The 21,130-nt window shown below is 44.4% G+C and overlaps 2 protein-coding genes across 2 annotated transcripts; both read right to left on the bottom strand.

The window, feature by feature from the left end:
* Window positions 1-6,166: 6,166 nt before the first annotated feature.
* On the bottom strand, window positions 6,167-10,568 carry LOC124008587 (histone H3.v1-like). Its single transcript, XM_046319982.1, has 2 exons — window positions 10,403-10,568; window positions 6,167-8,805 (listed from the first exon to the last, which is right to left on the bottom strand). The coding sequence occupies exons 1-2, from the start codon at window positions 10,458-10,460 to the stop codon at window positions 7,805-7,807; spliced, it is 1,059 nt and encodes a 352-aa protein (XP_046175938.1). The 5' UTR covers window positions 10,461-10,568; the 3' UTR covers window positions 6,167-7,804.
* A 1,177-nt stretch (window positions 10,569-11,745) lies between these two features.
* Window positions 11,746-18,167, bottom strand: sb:cb1058 (uncharacterized protein LOC394209 homolog). The gene is made up of 4 exons (XM_046319756.1): window positions 18,064-18,167; window positions 16,017-16,075; window positions 15,236-15,985; window positions 11,746-12,855 (listed from the first exon to the last, which is right to left on the bottom strand). The coding sequence occupies exons 3-4, from the start codon at window positions 15,962-15,964 to the stop codon at window positions 12,715-12,717; spliced, it is 870 nt and encodes a 289-aa protein (XP_046175712.1). The 5' UTR covers window positions 15,965-15,985; window positions 16,017-16,075; window positions 18,064-18,167; the 3' UTR covers window positions 11,746-12,714.
* Window positions 18,168-21,130: the final 2,963 nt, after the last annotated feature.

Genomic DNA, 21,130 nt, shown 5'->3' on the forward strand with positions numbered 1-21,130 from the left:
CTTCAACTGGAAGCCAGTGGAGAGAATGGAGGAGCGGGGTGACGTGAGAGAACTTGGGAAGGTTGAACACCAGACGGGCTGTGGCGTTCTGTATGAGTTGTAGGGGTTTAATGGCACAGGCAGGGAGCCCAGCCAACAGCGAGTTGCAGTAATCCAGACGGGAGATGACAAGTGCCTGGATTAGGACCTGCACCGCTTCCTGTGTGAGGCAGGGTCGTAATTCTGCGGATGTTGTAGAGCATGAACCTACAGGAACGGGCCACCGCCTTGATGTTAGTTGAGAACGACAGGGTGTTGTCCAGGATCACGCCAAGGTTCTTAGCGCTCTGGGAGGAGGACACAATGGAGTTGTCAACCGTGATGGCGAGATCATGGAACGGGCAGTCCTTCCCCGGGAGGAAGAGCAGCTCCGTCTTGCCGAAGTTCAGCTTGAGGTGGTGATCCGTCATCCACACTGATATGTCTGCCAGACATGCAGAGATGCGATTCGCCACCTGGTCATCAGAAGGGGGAAAGGAGAAGATTAATTGTGTCGTCTGCATAGCAATGATAGGAGAGACCATGTGAGGTTATGACAGAGCCAAGTGACTTGGTGTATAGCGAGAATAGGAGAGGGCCTAGAACAGAGCCCTGGGGGACACCAGTGGTGAGAGCGCGTGGTGAGGAGACATTCTCGCCACGCCACCTGGTAGGAGCGACCTGTCAGGTAGGACGCAATCCAAGCGTGGGCTGCGCCGGAGATGCCCAACTCGGAGAGGGTGGAGAGGAGGATCTGATGGTTCACAGTATCGAAGGCAGCCGATAGGTCTAGAAGGATGAGAGCAGAGGAGAGAGAGTTAGCTTTAGCGGTGCGGAGCGCCTCCGTGATACAGAGAAGAGCAGTCTCAGTTGAATGACTAGTCTTGAAACCTGACTGATTTGGATCAAGAAGGTCATTCTGAGAGAGATAGCGGGAGAGCTGACCAAGGACGGCACGTTCAAGAGTTTGAGAGAAAAGAAAGAAGGGATACTGGTCTGTAGTTGTTGACATCGGAGGGATCGAGTGTAGGTTTTTTCAGAAGGGGTGCAACTCTCGTTCTCTTGAAGACGGAAGGGACGTAGCCAGCGGTCAGGGATAAGTTGATGAGCGAGGTGAGGTAAGGGAGAAGGTCTCCGGAAATGGTCTGGAGAAGAGAGGAGGGGATAGGGTCAAGCGGGCAGTTTGTTGGGCGGCCGGCCGTCACAAGACGCGAGATTTCATCTGGAGAGAGGGGAGAAAGAGGTCAGAGCACAGGGTAGGGCAGTGTGAGCAGAACCAGCGGTGTCGTTTGACTTAGCAAACGAGGATCGGATGTCGTCGACCTTCTTTTCAAAATGGTTGACGAAGTCATCTGCAGAGAGGGAGGAGGGGGGGAGGAGGATTCAGGAGGGAGGAGAAGGTGGCAAAGAGCTTCCTAGGGTTAGAGGCAGATGCTTGGAATTTAGAGTGGTAGAAAGTGGCTTTAGCAGCAGAGACAGAGGAGGAAAATGTAGAGAGGAGGGAGTGAAAGGATGCCAGGTCCGCAGGGAGGCGAGTTTTCCTCCATTTCCGCTCGGCTGCCCGGAGCCCTGTTCTGTGAGCTCGCAATGAGTCGTCAAGCCACGGAGCGGGAGGGGAGGACCGAGCCGGCCTGGAAGATAGGGGACATAGAGTCAAAGGATGCAGAAAGGGAGGAGAGGAGGGTTGAGGAGGCAGAATCAGGAGATAGGTTGGAGAAGGTTTGAGCAGAGGGAAGAGATGATAGGATGGAAGAGGAGAGAGTAGCGGGGGAGAGAGAGCGAAGGTTGGGACGGCGCGATACCATCCGAGTAGGGGCAGTGTGGGAAGTGTTGGATGAGAGCGAGAGGGAAAAGGATACAAGGTAGTGGTCGGAGACTTGGAGGGGAGTTGCAATTAGGTTAGTGGAAGAACAGCATCTAGTAAAGATGAGGTCGAGCGTATTGCCTGCCTTGTGAGTAGGGGGGGAAGGTGAGAGGGTGAGGTCAAAAGAGGAGAGGAGTGGAAAGAAGGAGGCAGAGAGGAATGAGTCAAAGGTAGACGTGGGGAGGTTAAAGTCGCCCAGAACTGTGAGAGGTGAGCCGTCCTCAGGAAAGGAGCTTATCAAGGCATCAAGCTCATTGATGAACTCTCCGAGGGGACCTGGAGGGCGATAAATGATAAGGATGTTAAGCTTGAAAGGGCTGGTAACTGTGACAGCATGAAATTCAAAGGAGGCGATAGACAGATGGGTAAGGGGAGAAAGAGAGAATGACCACTTGGGAGAGATGAGGATCCCGATGCCACCACCCCGCTGACCAGAAGCTCTCGGGGTGTGCGAGAACACGTGGGCGGACGAAGAGAGAGCAGTAGGAGTAGCAGTGTTATCTGTGGTGATCCATGTTTCTGTCAGTGCCAAGAAGTCGAGGGACTGGAGGGAGGCATAGGCTGAGATGAACTCTGCCTTGTTGGCTGCAGATCGGCAGTTCCAGAGGCTACCGGAGATCTGGAACTCCACGTGGGTCGTGCGCGCTGGGACCACCAGATTAGGGTGGCAGCGGCCACGCGGTGTGGAGCGTTTGTATGGTCTGTGCAGAGAGGAGAGAACAGGGATAGACAGACACATAGTTGACAGGCTACAGAAGAGGCTACGCTAATGCAAGGAGATTGGAATGACAAGTGGACTACACGTCTCGAATGTTCAGAAAGTTAAGCTTACGTAGCAAGAATCTTATTGACTAAAATGATTAAAATGATACAGTACTGCTGAAGTAGGCTAGCTGGCAGTGGCTGCGTTGTTGACTTTGTAGGCTAGCTGGCAGTGGCTGCGTTGTTGACACTACACTAATCAAGTCGTTCCGTTGAGTGTAATAGTTTCTACAGTGCTGCTATTCGGGGGCTAGCTGGCCAGCTAGCAGTGTTGATTACGTTACGTTGCGTTAAAAGAACGACAATAGCTGGCTAGCTAACCTAGAAAATCGCTCTAGACTACACAATTATCTTTGATACACAGACGGCTATGTAGCTAGCTACGATCAAACAAATCAAACCGTTGTGCTGTAATGAAATGAAATGAAAAATGTGATACTACCTGTGGAGCGAAGCGGAATGCGACCGGGTTGTTGAGTGCGGAAGTTCTATTCAGTAGACGTTGGCTAGCTGTTGGCTATCTAGCAGTGTCTCCTACGTTAAGGACGACAAATAGCTGGCTAGCTAACCTCGGTAAATTAAAATAATCACTCTAAAACTACACGCTCTAAACTACACAATTATCTTGGATACGAAGACAGCAAAGACAACTATGTAGCTAGCTAACACTACACTAATCAAGTCGTTCAGTTGAGTGTAATAGTTTCTACAGTGCTGCTATTCGGTAGATGGTGGACGTTTGCTAGCTGGCTAGCTGCTGGGCAGATAGCAGTGTAGACTACGTTAGGACGACGAAATACGAAGTTGCAATAGAAGTGCTGACTGTTTCACTTTGTTGTCCTCTTTCTTTTCCTTTTTCTTCTGTCCTTCTTTTGTCCTTATTTTGTCTTCCTTTCTTCTGTTAACTAGATATTTTTAGTTTGTAGTAGGTGTTTACCACTATGGGGTAGTTTGTAGTAGGTGTTTACCACTATGGGGTAGTTTGTAGTAGATGTTTACCACTATGGGGTAGTAGGTGTTTACCACTATGGGGTAGTAGGTGTTTACCACTATGGGGTAGTAGGTGTTTACCACTATGGGGTAGTTTGTAGTAGGTGTTTACCACTATGGGGTAGTTTGTAGTAGATGTTTACCACTATGGGGTAGTAGGTGTTTACCACTATGGGGTAGTAGGTGTTTACCACTATGGGGTAGTAGGTGTTTACCACTATGGGGCAGTAGGTGTTTACCACTATGGGGCAGTTTGTAGTTGGTGTTTACCACTATGGGGTAGTTTGTAGTTGGTGTTTACCACTATGGGGTAGTTTGTAGTTGGTGTTTACCACTATGGGGTAATTTGTAGTAGGCTTCTTTAAAAAAAAAAATATTGTACTGTTAACCTTGCATACTGTTTAATCTTGGACTTGGTCTGCATTACACATGTGCCGATTAAATTTAATTTTTTATATATATTTTTTTAGTTTAAATTTGCTTTTAGGAGATATTTTATCAAAAAGTGCTGGGGGGGGTGTGGTTTATGGCCAATATATCACGGCTAAGAGCTGTTTATGTAAATTATTAAAAGTAGTCATTGTGTGGCATTTTAAGCTTTGAAATCAATCAATTTTGATTGGAAAATCTGAGTCTGAGTAATTAAGTAATTGTGGGCTGCTTATCCTTCAACCCTACAATGATTTTGAGGGGACTTTATCATGAATTATTGGGATGGAGGGACGCCTGCAATACCATACAGGAGAATTGGGATGGAGGGACACTGCAATACCATACAGGAGAATTGGGATGGAGGGACACTGCAATACAATACAGGAGAATTGGGATGGAGGGACACTGCAATACAATACAGGAGAATTGGGATGGAGGGACACTGCAATACAATACAGGAGAATTGGGATGGAGGGACACTGCAATACCATACAGGAGAATTGGGATGGAGGGACACTGCAATACCATACAGGAGAATTGGGATGGAGGGACGCCTGCAATACCATACAGGAGAATTGGGATGGAGGGACACTGCAATACAATACAGGAGAATTGGGATGGAGGGACACTGCAATACCATACAGGAGAATTGGGATGGAGGGACACTGCAATACCATACAGGAGAATTGGGATGGAGGGACGCCTGCAATACCATACAGGAGAATTGGGATGGAGGGACACTGCAATACAATACAGGAGAATTGGGATGGAGGGACACTGCAATACCATACAGGAGAATTGGGATGGAGGGACACTGCAATACAATACAGGAGAATTGGGATGGAGGGACACTGCAATACAATACAGGAGAATTGGGATGGAGGGACACTGCAATACAATACAGGAGAATTGGGATGGAGGGACACTGCAATACCATACAGGAGAATTGGGATGGAGGGACACTGCAATACCATACAGGAGAATTGGGATGGAGGGACGCCTGCAATACCATACAGGAGAATTGGGATGGAGGGACACTGCAATACAATACAGGAGAATTGGGATGGAGGGACACTGCAATACCATACAGGAGAATTGGGATGGAGGGACACTGCAATACCATACAGGAGAATTGGGATGGAGGGACACTGCAATACAATACAGGAGAATTGGGATGGAGGGACACTGCAATACAATACAGCAGAATTGGGATGGAGGGACACTGCAATACAATACAGGAGAATTGGGATGGAGGGACACTGCAATACCATACTTCATCTGCTGGAGAGGCGCTGTGAACATGGATACATGGCTTCAGGCACAGGACTATTGCATTCCTTCATGTTTTTTTGATTTCCCAAGGACAATTGTTAAAATATAACTTATACATGACATTTCCTTTTTGTTGTCTGGTATTACTGCCAGATATTTTGTACTTGTCTCAAGACGTCCGATGTTGATTTGGTTCATCTTAATCTGATAAGTGAAATGATTCGTAGGCCCAGTCATTCATTGTGGTTTCAGAGACTACAGTTCAGATTGTTAACCTGCCTGTTCCCAGATCTGTTTATGCTGTCATGTCAACAACTCCTTGCCAAACAGGATAGCACAAACAGGTCTGGGACCAGGCTAACACATTGTAGCTAAAGATTTGTTCTACAGTATATAGGCCTACGTCTAGCCATATACAATGTATAACTGTGGTGTATTTTTTAAATATTTTTTTATTTCACCTTTATTTAACCAGGTAGGCAAGTTGAGAACAAGTTCTCATTTACAATTGCGACCTGGCTGTATACTGTTAAGTGAATTACTTCTCATGTTTTGGTGAGCATTCATTGCTTTTCATTATATAGTGGGAAAGGAGTGCTCATCTCAATATGATCTCCTGAATAAATGAAGGATAACTACAATAGCATAACTTCTCCCTATAGTATGTGTGTGTTGTTGTAAACCTGATGACCAATACAGGACATTTAATTGAAACACTTCCTACATATATCCAGTAGATGGCGGTAGAGACTAGGCTTGTTCTGTTTAATCAATGGGAGCAGCAAGGCATGCTGCACAACACAGTTCAGACAAAGACCAACACAACACTATTGAGGACTATTTATTTAAAATATACATATTGTGGTGTACAACAACATAGTGGACATGCACGAACATTAAACCCCCAAACTACTGCATCCATGGCAACATCTAAAAAAACTATACAAATATGAATATCTCTTATCTTTCATTAATCCCCTCAGAACTGTTCCCCCTCAAAAATGTTCCCCTCAGATTTGGTTCCCCTCAAAAAATGTTCCCGGTCCCAGAGATCCGTAGATCTAATACCTGCGCATCCATGGAAACCGAGGCCACAACGAGCGGCCCCTGTTCCACAATGACACAGGCTTCTTTACAGCATCAGACACTTTCTGGTCCTTCTCTTCCTCTTTGGCTTCCAGACTGGTGGTGGTGGAGGGTAGGGCCTTGCTGGGAGAACATGCAGTCCCACATCGGCTCTCTCCTGTGGGTTCCTCAAGCACGGCGGTGGGGTTGGTACTCACAACAACCCCTTCTCTGGTACGGTTGGTGGGGGTCAGAGTAGTGGTGGTGATGTTGTCACTGTAGTCAGATAGAACAATGACTGTGTAGTTACCATGGACAGAGCTGCTTTCAGCAGAAGGTACCATGGAGATGCTGCTGCTGTTTCCCTGAACAATCCTACTAACTTCAGTTGGGACTTCAATGTCTGCTGTGCTGTTACCCTGGTTACCTGTCGTACTGACTTCAGCCGAGCCCCAATCATAGTCAGTGTTGTCAATGGTGGTGGTAGGATGGTGACTCGCACTGGAGGTGGTGTTACCACAGCTACAGCTGCTATAATTGTTCTCTCCGCTCCTATTCTCCTCCTCTTCCTCCAACCCAGAGCCTAGTACCTCTAGTTCAGCATCATCAGCAGATTGGAGGTGGTCACTGTCAGGTTCAAGAGGAGAGGAGGAGGATGAAGAGTGGGCAGATTTTTCACTGCTGGCTACATTCACATAGTGGTTAGAGTAACGAGGTTCAGAGTCAATATAGTCAATGTAGTTCAGCACAACAGTTGACTTTGTGGTGCTTTCATTAGGATCCACAGACTCCAAGGAAGGATAGCCAATCATAGGAGCCGCAATAGGAAGCACTTCCTGGTTCTCATTCTCGCCACTCTGCTCCACGCTGGTACTAGTAAGCGTAGGTGACGTTGTTCCTTCGTCTCCGCTGGTAACAGTACTCTGGTAGTCATTGGTCGCTTCGATGGAATCTTCATATTCAGTGTAGCCAATGGCAGAAGAGGAAAGGGTAACGGCTTCCTGACTTTCATTGTGAGCTTCTTCTTTTATAAAGTACAATTTGTCGCTGAAGCCACTAATAGCAACTGAGGATGAGTCATTAGCCTCAGCGCTAACATTATAGTGACCTGTTATCACAGAGCCATGAGCCTCAGCGCTAACATTATAGTGACCTGTGATCACAGAGTCATTAGCCTCAGCGCTAACATTATAGTGACCTGTTATCACAGAGTCATTAGCCTCAGCGCTAACATTATAGTGACCTGTGATCACAGAGTCATTAGCCTCAGCGCTAACATTATAGTGACCTGTTATCACAGAGTCATTAGCCTCAGCGCTAACATTATAGTCACCTGTTATCACATAAGCATGATTAATATCGTCGATCAGGGGGTCTGAGAGTGAAGCATCCTGAGTAGTATTAAGATGGCCACTGGCTTTTTCCTCCTCTTCTTCCCGCTCTACCTCCTCCTCTTCTTCCCGCTCTACCTCCTCCTTCTTCCCGCTCTTCCTCCTCCTCTTCTTCCCGCTCTACCTCCTCCTCTACTTCCCGCTCTTCCTCCTCCTCTTCTTCCCACTCTACCTCCTCCTCTTCTTCCCGCACTACCTCCTCCTCCTCCAGGCCCAGCATCAAGTCTGTGTTCAGTTCAGCCTGCACTGCAGTCTCAGTAACTACTGCACTAGTATCTACTGTGACAGTGACGTTAGTGTTGTTACGATGTAAACTAAGACTAGTGTTGCCAAGGTCATCGGTGACCGAGACAGAATCTGTCCGATGAGTGTAGAAGTCAATGACGTCAGGGGCTGACATAGGATCAACGTTTAGATCAGCTAACGGGTCACTTGTTTCCAGCACCACCACAGATCCGTTCGGATGAGGACTGTCCTCCAAAGTCACTGAGAGATCTTCAGTGTGGCCACTAGCGTTGCTCTGGCTAATGTTGGTTCCAACAAGAGAGTTGTTTAGCTCAGAATAAGAAACAGCAGAAGAAGAGGAAGGCGTAACATCACTGCTGTTATTCCAACCACTAGCAGGCGCCATTTTAGTTTCGTTGTCTATCCGTTCAGTGTAGCCAATATCGTGAGCTGATGATGATGATGATGTTTGATCATTGATAAATTGACTGGCATTCCGGCTGGCATTGAATTTGAGACCACCACTTGGTGAAGTTGTGGATATTGAGTCAAAGTGGTCAGTATAGCTAATGGTTGAAAATCCAGATAGATCAATAATATCTTGATGGGATGGTGTGTTGTGCTGATCTTTGAATGCTGGTGTAGTATTGTGGTGAATTTGGTTCAGAAGATTTGATGGGGAAGGAGTGAAGACATCTTGACTTGTTGCGAGGTCTCCCTGTGGCTCCAATGTGTAGGCAACAGGGATGAGGGGTGCTGCTGGGAATGGGATGTACCTCAGTGACCCTACAGGAGAGGAGGGGAGAAACAATGACTGTACTGTAGTGGGCTGGTTGGGGATGTGACTGAGAATCATAATCTTGAGAACCATACTCTGACTAGGCATGAATACAGAATATCTGGCTAAGTAACGGCTAAGAATGGCTAAATTGTGGCTAAGTAGTGGATAAGCATGGCTAAATTGTGGCTAAGTAGTGGATAAGCATGGCTAAATAGTGGCTAAGTAGTGGATAAGCATGGCTAAGTAGTGGCTAAGCATGGCTAAGTAGTGGATAAGCATGGCTAAATAGTGGCTAAGCATGGCTAAGTAGTGGATAAGCATGGCTAAATAGTGGCTAAGTAGTGGATAAGCATGGCTAAATTGTGGCTAAGTAATGGCTAAGCATGGCTAAGTAGTGGCTAAGCATGGCTAAGTAGTGGATAAGCATGGCTAAGTAGTGGATAAGCATGGCTAAGTAGTGGATAAGCATGGCTAAATTGTGGCTAAGTAGTGGATAAGCATGGCTAAATAGTGGCTAAGCATGGCTAAGTAGTGGATAAGCATGGCTAAATTGTGGCTAAGTAATGGCTAAGCATGGCTAAATTGTGGCTAAGTAATGGCTAAGCATGGCTAAATTGTGGCTAAGTAATGGCTAAGCATGGCTAAATTGTGGCTAAGTAGTGGATAAGCATGGCTAAATTGTGGCTAAGTAATGGCTAAGCATGGCTAAATTGTGGCTAAGTAATGGCTAAGCATGGCTAAATTGTGGCTAAGTAATGGCTAAGCATGGCTAAATTGTGGCTAAGTAGTGGATAAGCATGGCTAAATTGTGGCTAAGTAATGGCTAAGCATGGCTAAATTGTGGCTAAGTAGTGGATAAGCATGGCTAAATTGTGGCTAAGTAATGGCTAAGGATGGCTAAATTGTGGCTAAGTAATGGCTAAGCATGGCTAAATTGTGGCTAAGTAGTGGATAAGCATGGCTAAATTGTGGCTAAGTAGTGGATAAGCATGGCTAAATTGTGGCTAAGTAGTGGATAAGCATGGCTAAATTGTGGCTAAGTAGTGGATAAGCATGGCTACATGCTTAGCAACTACAACACTTTTTATTTAACCTTTATTTAACTAGGTAAATCCGTTTTAAGAACAAATTCTTATTTACAATGACTGCATACCAAAAGTCAAAAGGCCTCCTGCAGGGACGGGGCTGGGATTAATAATTTAAACAAATATATAAAATAAAAAAAGAAACATCAATGACAATGATCTACATGTAATATAGTAGACAACGTTAACGTTACATCATTGACACACCATAGACTAGTGTTATTAGCTATATTGTGTTTGAGTGATTCTTTATAGAGCGGTGTTTGTGTAATATTTTGTGGCCAGTTGAAGCATCATAATTTACACACAATTAAATTGCAATAATAACTGGTATTGTCTTCGAGCTAATCTGACAGCTCTTCTTTTTCAAACAATCACAGCTGAAAATGACACGTTCGTCCTTGCTAGCCTGAGTGTGACACTTGGCTAGCTGTAGCTATATCAAAGAACCATTAGCTATGCTAACGTTACATTAGCAAATGTTGCTAGCCAATTAATTATTAACCAAGTTATTTACCTTCATCAAATAGCAACAAGAGGACGCAGAGTATCAAATGATGACGGCAACTCATCATCGCCAGTTCAAATCAACAAGAGATATTATTATTATTAGTAGAATTTGTCAAAGAAAATCAAATAAATAATAATAATTATCAACTGAAACAGTTTAGCTACTGCGTCATTTTCTCAATGGAAAAATACTTTTTATTTGAATATACCAATGAGGTCAAAGAAATATAACATTGTGCATTTTTATTGGTTACTTCAAAAGATTCTAAATTACTGTAGTAACAGTCGCTAGGCGCTGTCGACAAACGTTCTGTCTGTCGCGACATGGCTGGTACACTTGCGTCATTTACTTCATTTGACATCTTTGATATCGTTATACCGCCCTACCAAGCAACAACAACAAAAAAGCAGTAACTTCTAATTTGGTCGAAAATTAGTTAATGTCACTTAGTCTAGTGTATTGTGTTTGGGAGAAAATTGGGGTTTCATATTAGCAGTAACTGCAAAAAATGTATTGTGAAACTAAGGTAAATTGCAGTAACTTAACATACTGCTTTATAACTTGGTTTTAACCGGCCCTTGGCTGTAGTTAATGCCTTTTTACCTTGATATCATATCATTGTATTCTGATAGTGACACAATCACACATGTATGACACTGACTGACAGCTACACACACACCTACATTGCTAATCTAGGGATACAACATCATGGCACAGCATTGCCGTGTGGAAAGGATGGTTGAATTTGCTCTGAAACGCCGACATCCAGACACTGGTAATAACTAACTAGCTAAGTAAATCTGAAAACATAATTAATTAGCTAGCGACCATAGACTAACGATGCCACCGGCTCCTATTAAGAGGAGATCTGCAATTGATCTGCAATCTATTAGCCCAATAATGAATTATATCCTGAAATTTCATTTTATGGTTTCTTTGAATCAGTACACCCCACACACAGCCAGTGACAGCCATCTAGCTGGAGCTGACCAAAATGTAAAACAACCTACCTAAATTAGCAATATATTTGTGCTACCTGCTCCCACAAAAGGCGATCATCAATGTATACTAGCTTCAATATATTATCCCTATAATGAATATAATATCTATAATTTTATTCAGACAATTTTATTCAGACATTCAATGTGTTATTTGAATCAGTACACCACACACACGATCGATAGCCAGCTGACAGTCAATTAGACGCGCATCCCATGCAGAGGGTGCGTTCGTTAATTCACCCTGGAGTGCCAGAGGCTAAAGCTAATGAGCAGTTACCGCCTTTTGCCTCTGTAGGGCAGTATACAGCTGACCAAAAATGTTATTTTCTTAGGATGAAGAACAAAATATATTTGAGAAATTATATTTTATTTAAGGACAAAGGCTACAAAGATGGCACAAGTAATACAAAGCATTGATTTTTAAACTAAATATAACAATTTAGTCATTCAAGTGCAACACAGAAAAATATAAATTCTCCACCAGCTCAGTATAGCTCTCATATAATCCTGAGCTTGACTTCAATGCTGCGAGAGAGAGATATTATGTTGTGATTTAAGCCAATAATTAAAAATAAATAAACTCTTTGGTAAGATATTATTGAGAGAGATTACACAGAAAAGTGTGAAAACTGATCATATAGTAAATAAATTAACATGAATAAATAATGTATTAAATGTGTGTTGTGTGCAACCTCCTTTTAGACAAAGTCAGAGGACCAAAGTTTGAGACCGTTTTTTTCGTACCCTCATGTCCCCCATAGTTAGTTAATTTCATGGTATGAAAACGTTCTCCTTTTATGAAACAAACATAACACACTTGGGGTACGTTCATTAGGTACATGGATAGTGAAACATACTTTATCAGGTCTCATCTTGGGCTGCGTTCATTAGGTACATGTGTAGTGAAACATACTTGATCTCTCAGGTTGCACAACACTGAAACCACCCTGCAGACGGTCCTCCAGAGAGGTATGAACTTGAGGAAGTAGTCAACCCATTCCCTATTTAGTGCACTAGTACAATAGTGTGCTATTTTGAAATTCAGAATAAGAATGAGTTAAACTTTGTGTACTTCCTGGTGTTAATCGGGTGCTGTTCATATTGATCATTGATAAACCCGTATTATGTACCAGATCAATATCACTGATTGATTAATCAACTGAACCATACATTGAGGTGAACACAGGTCATTTGCGTTGAGAACACAAACGGAACACTCTGTCCAAGCCAGCCTCAATCTCAAATTACAATATGGGCGTTACATAACCTGATTGGAACAATTGCAGTTTACAGATTAGATGAACAGGTTTGTGAATCCTATCTGTAATCTGCTAATGTTGAGGAATGGTGCATCTCTCTTGATGGTGGCGGTGATGATGATGAGTCAAGTGTGAGCGTCACGCTGTACAGGTTAGTGACGAAGGTCTCCCACCCTCGACGGACCGCTCGGTCGAAAGACTGAAGGGGATAGAATGAATAATCGATACAGGTGACCAAGAAAACATTGTTTGATTGATATTGATTTAAAAAAAAAACATTGTTAACAAATGTGTTCACACAAGAAAACATTTGAATTGGAACATGATCCAGTCGAGATCAAAACAAGATAACTTGGGACGTCCCAGTTTGTGTGTTCAGAGTGGATGTGTATCATTATTCCTTTGATGTAGTTATATGTTGTGTTCATCCTGGTCTCTTTCTTATGACATGACCCCTGACCTCTGTGTAATCAGGAAGAAATATTGGCCTGGTGGTTTCTGGGTAGGAGCGAGGGATGATCGCTAGTGCCCTCAAACAATGATCTGTGGTCAGATAGTAAGGCACAGGAATGACACCTGTGTGTGTGTGTGTGTGTGTGTGTGTGTGTGTGTGTGTGTGTGTGTGTGTGTGTGTGTGTGTGTGTGTGTGTGTGTGTGTGTGTGTGTGTGTGTGTGTGTGTGTGTGTGTGTGTGTGTGTGTGTGTGTGTAAACTGTCTATGCAATTCTATAGTACAGAGAATGAGATCATCTATCTGGAAGAGCTACATTAAGACATGAATCCTTTCTCTCTCCCCTCTCTCCCCCCTTTCTCTCTCCCCCTTTCTCTCTCCCCTTTCTCTCTCCCCCTTTCTCTCTCCCCCTTTCTCTCTCCCCCTTTCTCTCTCCCCCTTCTCTCTCCCCTTTCTCTCTCCCCTTTCTCTCTCCCCTTTCTCTCTCCCCCTTTCTCTCTCCCCCTTTCTCTCTCCCCCTTTCTCTCTCCCCCTTTCTCTCACCCCCTTTCTCTCACCCCCTTTCTCTCTCCCCCTTTCTCTCTCCCCCAGCTTTAAAGACATAAAAACAACAACAGAGAGATACATTGCATCGCGAAGGAGAAGAGAAGGAGAGAAACAAAAGAAAGAGAAGAGAAGGAGAGAATAAAAAAAGAAAAGATGTCGATCGGAAAGAGTCCCAGAAACGGTTCCGTCAGGCCTCCAAAGTACCTGGACAAGAGTTCTGGGTTCTACGGTCGCCTGGATGAGCCCGAGATGGGAGGAGAGGAGGAGGAGCGGAGAGGAGAGGAGAGGAGAGGAGAGGAGAGGAGAGGGGGATGGATTCAGAAAGCAAACAGACAACATGTTAGGTTTAGGGAGAGGAGAGGAGAGGAGAGGAGAGGACAACATGTTAGGTTTAGGGAGAGGAGAGGAGAGGAGAGGAGAGGAGAGGAGAGGAGAGGAGAGGAGAGGAGAGGAGAGGAGAGGAGAGGAGAGGAGAGGAGAGGAGAGGAGAGGGGGATGGATTCACAAAGCAAACAGACAACATGTTAGGTTTAGGGAGGGGAGAGGAGAGGAGAGGAGAGGAGAGGAGAGGAGAGGAGAGGAGAGGAGAGGAGAGGAGAGGAGAGGAGAGGAGAGGAGAGGAGAGGAGAGGAGAGGAGAGGAGAGGAGAGGAGAGGAAAGGGGGATGGATTCACAAAGCAAACAGACAACATGTTAGGTTTAGGGAGGGGAGGGGAGAGGAGAGGAGAGGAGAGGAGAGGAGAGGAGAGGAGAGGAGAGGAGAGGAGAGGAAAGGAGAGGAGAGAGAGGAGAGGAGAGGAGAGGAGAGGAGAGGAGAGGAGAGGAGAGGAGAGGAGAGGAGAGGAGAGGAGAGGAGAGGAGAGGAGAGGAAAGGGGGATGGATTCACAAAGCAAACAGACAACATGTTAGGTTTAGGGAGGGGAAGGGAAGAGAGGAGAGGGTCGCAGGTGGGGAGAACAAGTGTGTCACCTGATACTAGCTAAGAAGTTGTCCTGGGACTAATGTTACTATAGCTATACTATTACTATTGCGATAATGTTACTATAGCTATAATATTACTATTGCGATAATGTTACTATAGCTATAATATTACTATTGCGATAATGTTACTATAGCTATAATATCTGTTTTTGTTTTTGGCACAATAGGTCTAACTATCAACTGAATAAAATAAGAAATAGATTTTCAAAATGGCCTACAGAGTTAATTTAGCATTTGGGCTCATGGGGTGGTTGACGTACACAGATCAGCCATTGGACTCTGACCAGACCGTTAATGATATGGGCATAGAGGGTCATATAAATGTTTCCATAAATAACTAATTACTGGCTGCTATTCTTGGAATGTAACTGTGGAACGTGGAACCTGGAACTTTAACCCATTGTTCCTCCCTCGAGGAGAATTCCACAGGGAGGGGAGGGGAGAATGTGTTAAGTCATCCGTGTCCTGTCCTCTGTTCAAATGAAACTGGGTAAGAAGGGTAAACCTGGATATTACTGCTGCTGCTACAACATTAACAAGTGGAGGTTTTCCAAGGGTACCTGGAAGGCAAAACACACACCATCCTCTCTCGTTCTCTCACCTTGCGGTAGTTCTTCAGCGTGCTCCTCTTCCTCATCACCTTCATCTCCTCCTCCTTCTCTTCTTCCCTCCCTCTCTTATTGTCCTTTATCAGAACCTGGTCATCCGCTTCTTCTCTGCTCGCAAAGTGGACCAGCGTCCTCTCCTCTTCTGTTCTCTCTTTCTCCCTCTGTCCTTCTTCAGTCTCTACCCTCACCTCCACCTCCAGGACCTCCAGGACAGGGGTTTGTGTCTCCATCTCCGTACCCATGTCCGGGCCCTCCTCCCTGGGGGAGACCGTCAGGGGCTCGGCCCCCTGTTTCTTCCCGGTGCTTCTCCCCCAGCGGCTCCTTCTCACTTCCACCGCAGTGACCTCCAGGACAGGGGCCTCAATCTCCGTACCCAGGATCTGGTCCCCCTGCCTAGGGGAGATCGCCTGGGGTTTGGCCTTCCTGGAGCTTCTTCTCCAGCGGGAGCTGAGCCGGCTGGGTTTCCTTCGGAGGAGAGTGGTGTCGTCATCTTCCATCATTCCCTCGTTGAAGTCAAACACCCCAGCTTCTCCCCGGTCCGTCTCTCCCCCCGTAGAGAGCTCTGTGGCTGGGCACGATCCCCCCCAGTCCCCCTCTCTCCCCCGCTCCTCCTCCTCTCCTCCCATCTCGGGCTCATCCAGGCGACCGTAGAACCCAGAACTCTTGTCCAGGTACTTTGGAGACCTGACAGAACCGTTTCTGGGACTCTTTCCGATCGCCATCTTTTCTTTTTTTATTCTCTCCTTCTCTTCTCTTTTCTTTTTTGTTTCTCTCCTTCTCTTCTCCTTCGCGATGCAATGTATCTCTCTGTTGTTGTTTTTATGTCTTTAAAGCTGGGTGAGAGAAAGGGGGAGAGAGAAAGGGGGAGAGAGAAAGGGGGAGAGAGAGAAAGGGGGAGAGAGAAAAGGGGGAGAGAGAAAGGGGGAGAGAGAAAGGGGGAGAGAGAAAGGGGAGAGAGAAAGGGGGAGAGAGAAAGGGGGAGAGAGAAAGGGGGAGAGAGAAAGGGGGAGAGAGAAAGGGGGAGAGAGAAAGGGGGAGAGAGAAAGGGGGAGAGAGAAAGGGGGAGAGAGAAAGGGGGAGAGAGAAAGGGGAGAGAGAAAGGGGGAGAGAGAAAGGGGGAGAGAGAAAGGGGGAGAGAGAAAGGGGGAGAGAGAAAGGGGGAGAGAGAAAGGGGGAGAGAGAAAGGGGGAGAGAGAAAGGGGGAGAGAGAAAGGGATTCATGTCTTAATGTAGCTCTTCCAGATAGATGATCTCATTCTCTGTACTATAGAATTGCATAGACAGTTTACACACACACACACACACACACACACACACACACACACACACACACACACACACACACACACACACACACACACACACACACACACACACACACACGTTGTGGAAGGGTGGTTTTTGATTCAGTATGAAATAAGACAGAAAGAAGCATTGTGCTGGATGAGATACAACAGTAATGTGCCAGATAATATTTATCTGTGTTTATCTGTCACTCCATCTCTCTCTGTCGCATCATCTCATCTGGGTGACAGAGAGTTCACTGTGTGTGCCTGTGTGCCGCCCCTGTGTGTTCAATTTATGACAGAGATAACAGGGACTCCTGGTTCCAGACTCACTCAGACTTTGACTCTTCGCTCTCGAGTTGGAGCCTCAAACACTGCCAGCTTCCACGCACCCTATTTCCTAGGTAGTGCACTGCTTTTAATGGGCCCTGCTCAAAAGTAATGCACTAAATAGGGAATCTGGTGCCATTTGGAACATAGACCTATGAGTCACTTCATGACTATCTCCATGACAACAGGTTATAACTGTATGTCTGTCTGTATATATCTGTCCATATATATCTGTCCATATATATCTGTCTGTATATATCTGTCCATATATATCTGTCTGTATATATCTGTCTGTATATATCTGTCCATATATATCTGTCTGTATATATCTGTCCATATATATATCTGTCTGTATATATCTGTCTGTATATATCTGTCCATATATATATCTGTCTGTATATATCTGTCTGTATATATATATATCTGTCCATAATGATCCGTCTGTATATATCTGTCTGTATATATCTGTCTGTATATATATATCTGTCTGTATATATATCTGTCCGTAATGATTCGTCTGTATATATCTGTCTGTATATACCTGTCTGTATATATCTCTGTCCATAATGATCCGTCTGTATATATCTGTCTGTATATATCTGTCTGTATATATCTGTCCGTATATATCTGTCTGTATATATCTGTCCGTATATATCTGTCTGTATACATCTGTCTGTATACATCTGTCTGTATATATCTGTCTGTATACATCTGTCTGTATATCTATGTCAATGTTAATTAACTCAGACTGTTGTCAAACCATTTCATATGAAAACTCATAGACACGTAAAACAGTATCTAAACGTTTCCTTCTGTTTCACTAACTGTAACATGTGAACCATGTGATTGGTTATTAACATTGACATAGATATACGGACCATGTGATCGGTTATTAACATTGACATAGATATACGGACCATGTGATTGGTTAGAGATTTACAAAATGCTTGTCTGGTTAGAAAATCTTCTTTGGATTTTCGTCAAATTCGCTAATATTGGTTCAACGTGGAGGTAAATCAGGACTCCAACGCATTACTCAGTCAGACAACATAACAGCATTTATACATAACTAACATACGTTAGTGAATACTGGAAAGTACAGAGTGAGAGAGATGAAAGAAAGATGGTGAAAGAAAGAGAGAATGATGGAAAGAAAGACAGAAAGAGAGAAGGAGAGATGAGAGAGCGTTCTCTCTCTTACCTACCTGTCGTGTCTCTGTGTTCCTGGCTGATCTTCTCTATGTGTTCTGAGAGCCTGTTGCTTTGGGAACTCTTCTCATATCTCCTCCGTCACACACCCTGCCTGAACTTGCTGTCACCAGAGCAAAAAAAAAAAAAAAAAAAAAACCACCCACACCATCTCTCTGACACTCACAAGCCTGATGGAGGACTGGTTGACGTACACACTGACACAAACACAGATAGATAGGGAATATAAGAGATAACTACATTAGGGCCCTCTGGTCAAAAAATAATGCACTGTGTAGGAATGTATCCACTGACACACATAGATACCCAGTACTGTTGTTAGTTCTGAACAATCACGACGATCATACTAACTGTTACACGGAACACCCTGACTAGATGTCTTACATAATCAACATGTTCTCTTGAGATATATAGTACCACACATAACTAGATTGATGGTACAGCAACTGTTGTTACACTGTACTAATTGGTATATCTAACTTACTCGTGTGCACGTGGTCGTCTCAGCACTCAAAACTAAAATCAGGCACATGAGACTATTGTATACACATAAACAGATTAAGATGTATAGCAACTAGAAATCAGTTTGGTCTGTTGTGAGGGTCAGTTTGGTCTGTTGTGAGGGTCAGTTTGGTCTGTGTGAGAGTCAGTTTGGTCTGTGTGAGAGTCAGTTTGGTCTGTGTGAGGGTCAGTTTGGTCTGTGTGAGGGTCAGTTGTGACAGTTAGTTTGGTCAGTTGTGAGGGTTAGTTTGGTCAGTAGTGAGGGTTAGTTTGGTCTGTTGAGAGGGTCATTTGTGACAGTTAGTTTGGTCTGTTGTGAGGGTCAGTTTGGTTTGTGTGATGGTCAGTTTGGTCTGTGTGAGGGTCAGTTTGGTCTGTTGTGAGGGTCAGTTTGGTTTGTGTGAGGGTTAGTTTGGTCTGTGTGAGGGTCAGTTGTGATGGTCAGTTTGGTCTGTTGTGAGGGTCAGTTTGGTCTGTGCGAGGGTTAGTTTGGTCTGTGTGAGGGTCATTTTGGTCTGTTCGAGGGTTAGTTTGGTCTGTGTTAGGGTCAGTTTGGTCTGTTGTGAGGGTCAGTTTGGTCTGTTGTGAGGGTCAGTTTGGTCTGTTGTGAGGGTCAGTTTGGTCTGTTGTGAGGGTCAGTTTGGTCTGTTGTGAGAGTCAGTCTGGTGTGTTGTGAGGGTCTGTTGTGAGGGTCAGTTTGGTCTGTGTGAGGGTTAGTTTGGTCTGTTGTGAGGGTCAGTCTGGTGTGTTGTGAGGGTCAGTCTGGTGTGTGTGAGGGTCTGTTGTGAGGGTACAATACAAACTTGTAATTTCATCTACAAGAGTTATTTGAATAGTACTCGTGTAGCTCCTTTGGTATCCAAAGGAATGTGGTGTGTGTGTGTATGTTTGGGATGTAAACAAGGGTGTGAGCACTGAGTTTTTCTTCATCCCAGGTTTTTTACCACCCAGATAATTACCCTATCCCTTTGTCTCTACCACATCTACCACACACACGAGGCAGCATGGCCTTGCTCTGTTAGGATGTGGTGTGCCACTGACTGTGATCCAACATGTCGTGTGTGAATCACAGGATCAAACCGTGTGTGTGTCATCTGATTCATGGCCACTAGTCTGATTACTCACCTGACAACGCACCCACACCGCAGGGGAAGTAGGAGAGAGAGAGGATTGAAATTCCATATATAGTCATAATCACTATACACTCCCACCGGAGTGGGCGGTACAGCTGTCAATCAAAGACCCAGCTGTGTTCAGAAGCTATAGGACAAATTAGGGTTCCGGAACACAGGAAGAGACTAAGTCACCGTTTATGTTCCAAATGGCAACCTGTACCCTACATAGTTCACTACTTTTGAACCAGAACCCTATGGGCCCATTTTAGCTCCATTTGTTGTTTTGGGTCTTTACTCCAGCACTGAAATAATACAATGATTATGAGGTTAAGGTGCAGACTGTCAGCTTTAATTTTAGGGTATTTTAATCGTTATCGGGTGGACCGTTTAGAAATTACAGCATTCTTTTTTTGGGGGGGGGCGGGGGGTCAGTTTCAACATAGCAAATAGATTGCAGCTTCTATCAATGTCATTGTCTGCACCATTTCCAATTTTCAATATAATATATACAATTGTTTTTCAATATATATTTCCTTTATTATATTCCCCTAACCCTGCCACCCCTCTCCTAATTGGAGTAAACTAATGAACAACACTGAGGCTTCTACTTCCAGCTTATACACACTATATACATTTTACAGACACAGTATATTTTACATTTAGTTATCTTGTTTTTACTGCCATCCTTCAGCTACCCTCAACCCCTCCCATCTATCTCTACACCATCCAGTTTTGATGTATATTTTCCATATATTTCCATATACACTCAATGACTACATCAAGATTGTGATTCTACACATTTTTGGGATCTATTTTCTGTTTGTTTTGGTTGTGTTACAGATTATTTTGTGCCCAATTGAAATTAAAGGTAACTAATGTATTTTAACATTTTGGAGTCACTTTTATTGTAAATAAGAAGAGAATGTTTCTAAACACTACCACTACTTTTTAGTTATTACCTGCAGTGAACTTGTGCAATACAGTACCTTAGGACAGGGCTCTCCAACCCTGTTCCTGGAAAGCTACCGTCTTGTAGGTTTTCGCTCCAACCCTAATCTAGCTCACCTGATTCTAATAATTAGCTGGTTGAAAAACTGAATCAGGTTAGTTACAACTGGGCTTGGAGCCAAAACCTACAGGAGGGTAGCTTTTAGGAGATAAAGCAGGTTGCCTTTTTCCTGTCACAGTATTTCAAAATATGACGCTTACCGTAGTTCCCCAGAACAGTTGAGACAGTCAGGTGTTTGTTTGTAAACAGCACGACAGGAGAAAGTGAGAGCTGGTGAATCCACAGCATTCTATTGGTCAGTCTCTGTTGTGCAATGCACGTGAGGTGATGAAGTTACACTTATATGCAACCTCCCATTATTGTAATGGTGAGAGGTTAGCATGTCTTGGGGGTATGCTAACCTCCACTGTTATTGTAATGGTGAGAGGTTAGCATGTC

Source organism: Oncorhynchus gorbuscha, linkage group LG21, assembly GCF_021184085.1.
Source record: "Oncorhynchus gorbuscha isolate QuinsamMale2020 ecotype Even-year linkage group LG21, OgorEven_v1.0, whole genome shotgun sequence".
Taxonomy (NCBI): Eukaryota; Metazoa; Chordata; class Actinopteri; order Salmoniformes; family Salmonidae; genus Oncorhynchus; species Oncorhynchus gorbuscha.

Coding starts and splice junctions, on each gene's coding strand:
- sb:cb1058 (XM_046319756.1), bottom strand. CDS start 15,964: ATGGCGATCGGAAAGAGTCCCAGAAACGGTTCTGTCAGGTCTCCAAAG. Junction 12,856..15,235: donor CGCTGAAGAACTACCGCAAG/GTGAGAGAACGA, acceptor TATCCCCTTCAG/TCTTTCGACCGAGCGGTCCG.
- LOC124008587 (XM_046319982.1), bottom strand. CDS start 10,460: ATGATGAGTTGCCGTCATCATTTGATACTCTGCGTCCTCTTGTTGCTA. Junction 8,806..10,402: donor CTTGTTGCTATTTGATGAAG/GTAAATAACTTG, acceptor CCTCTCCTGTAG/GGTCACTGAGGTACATCCCA.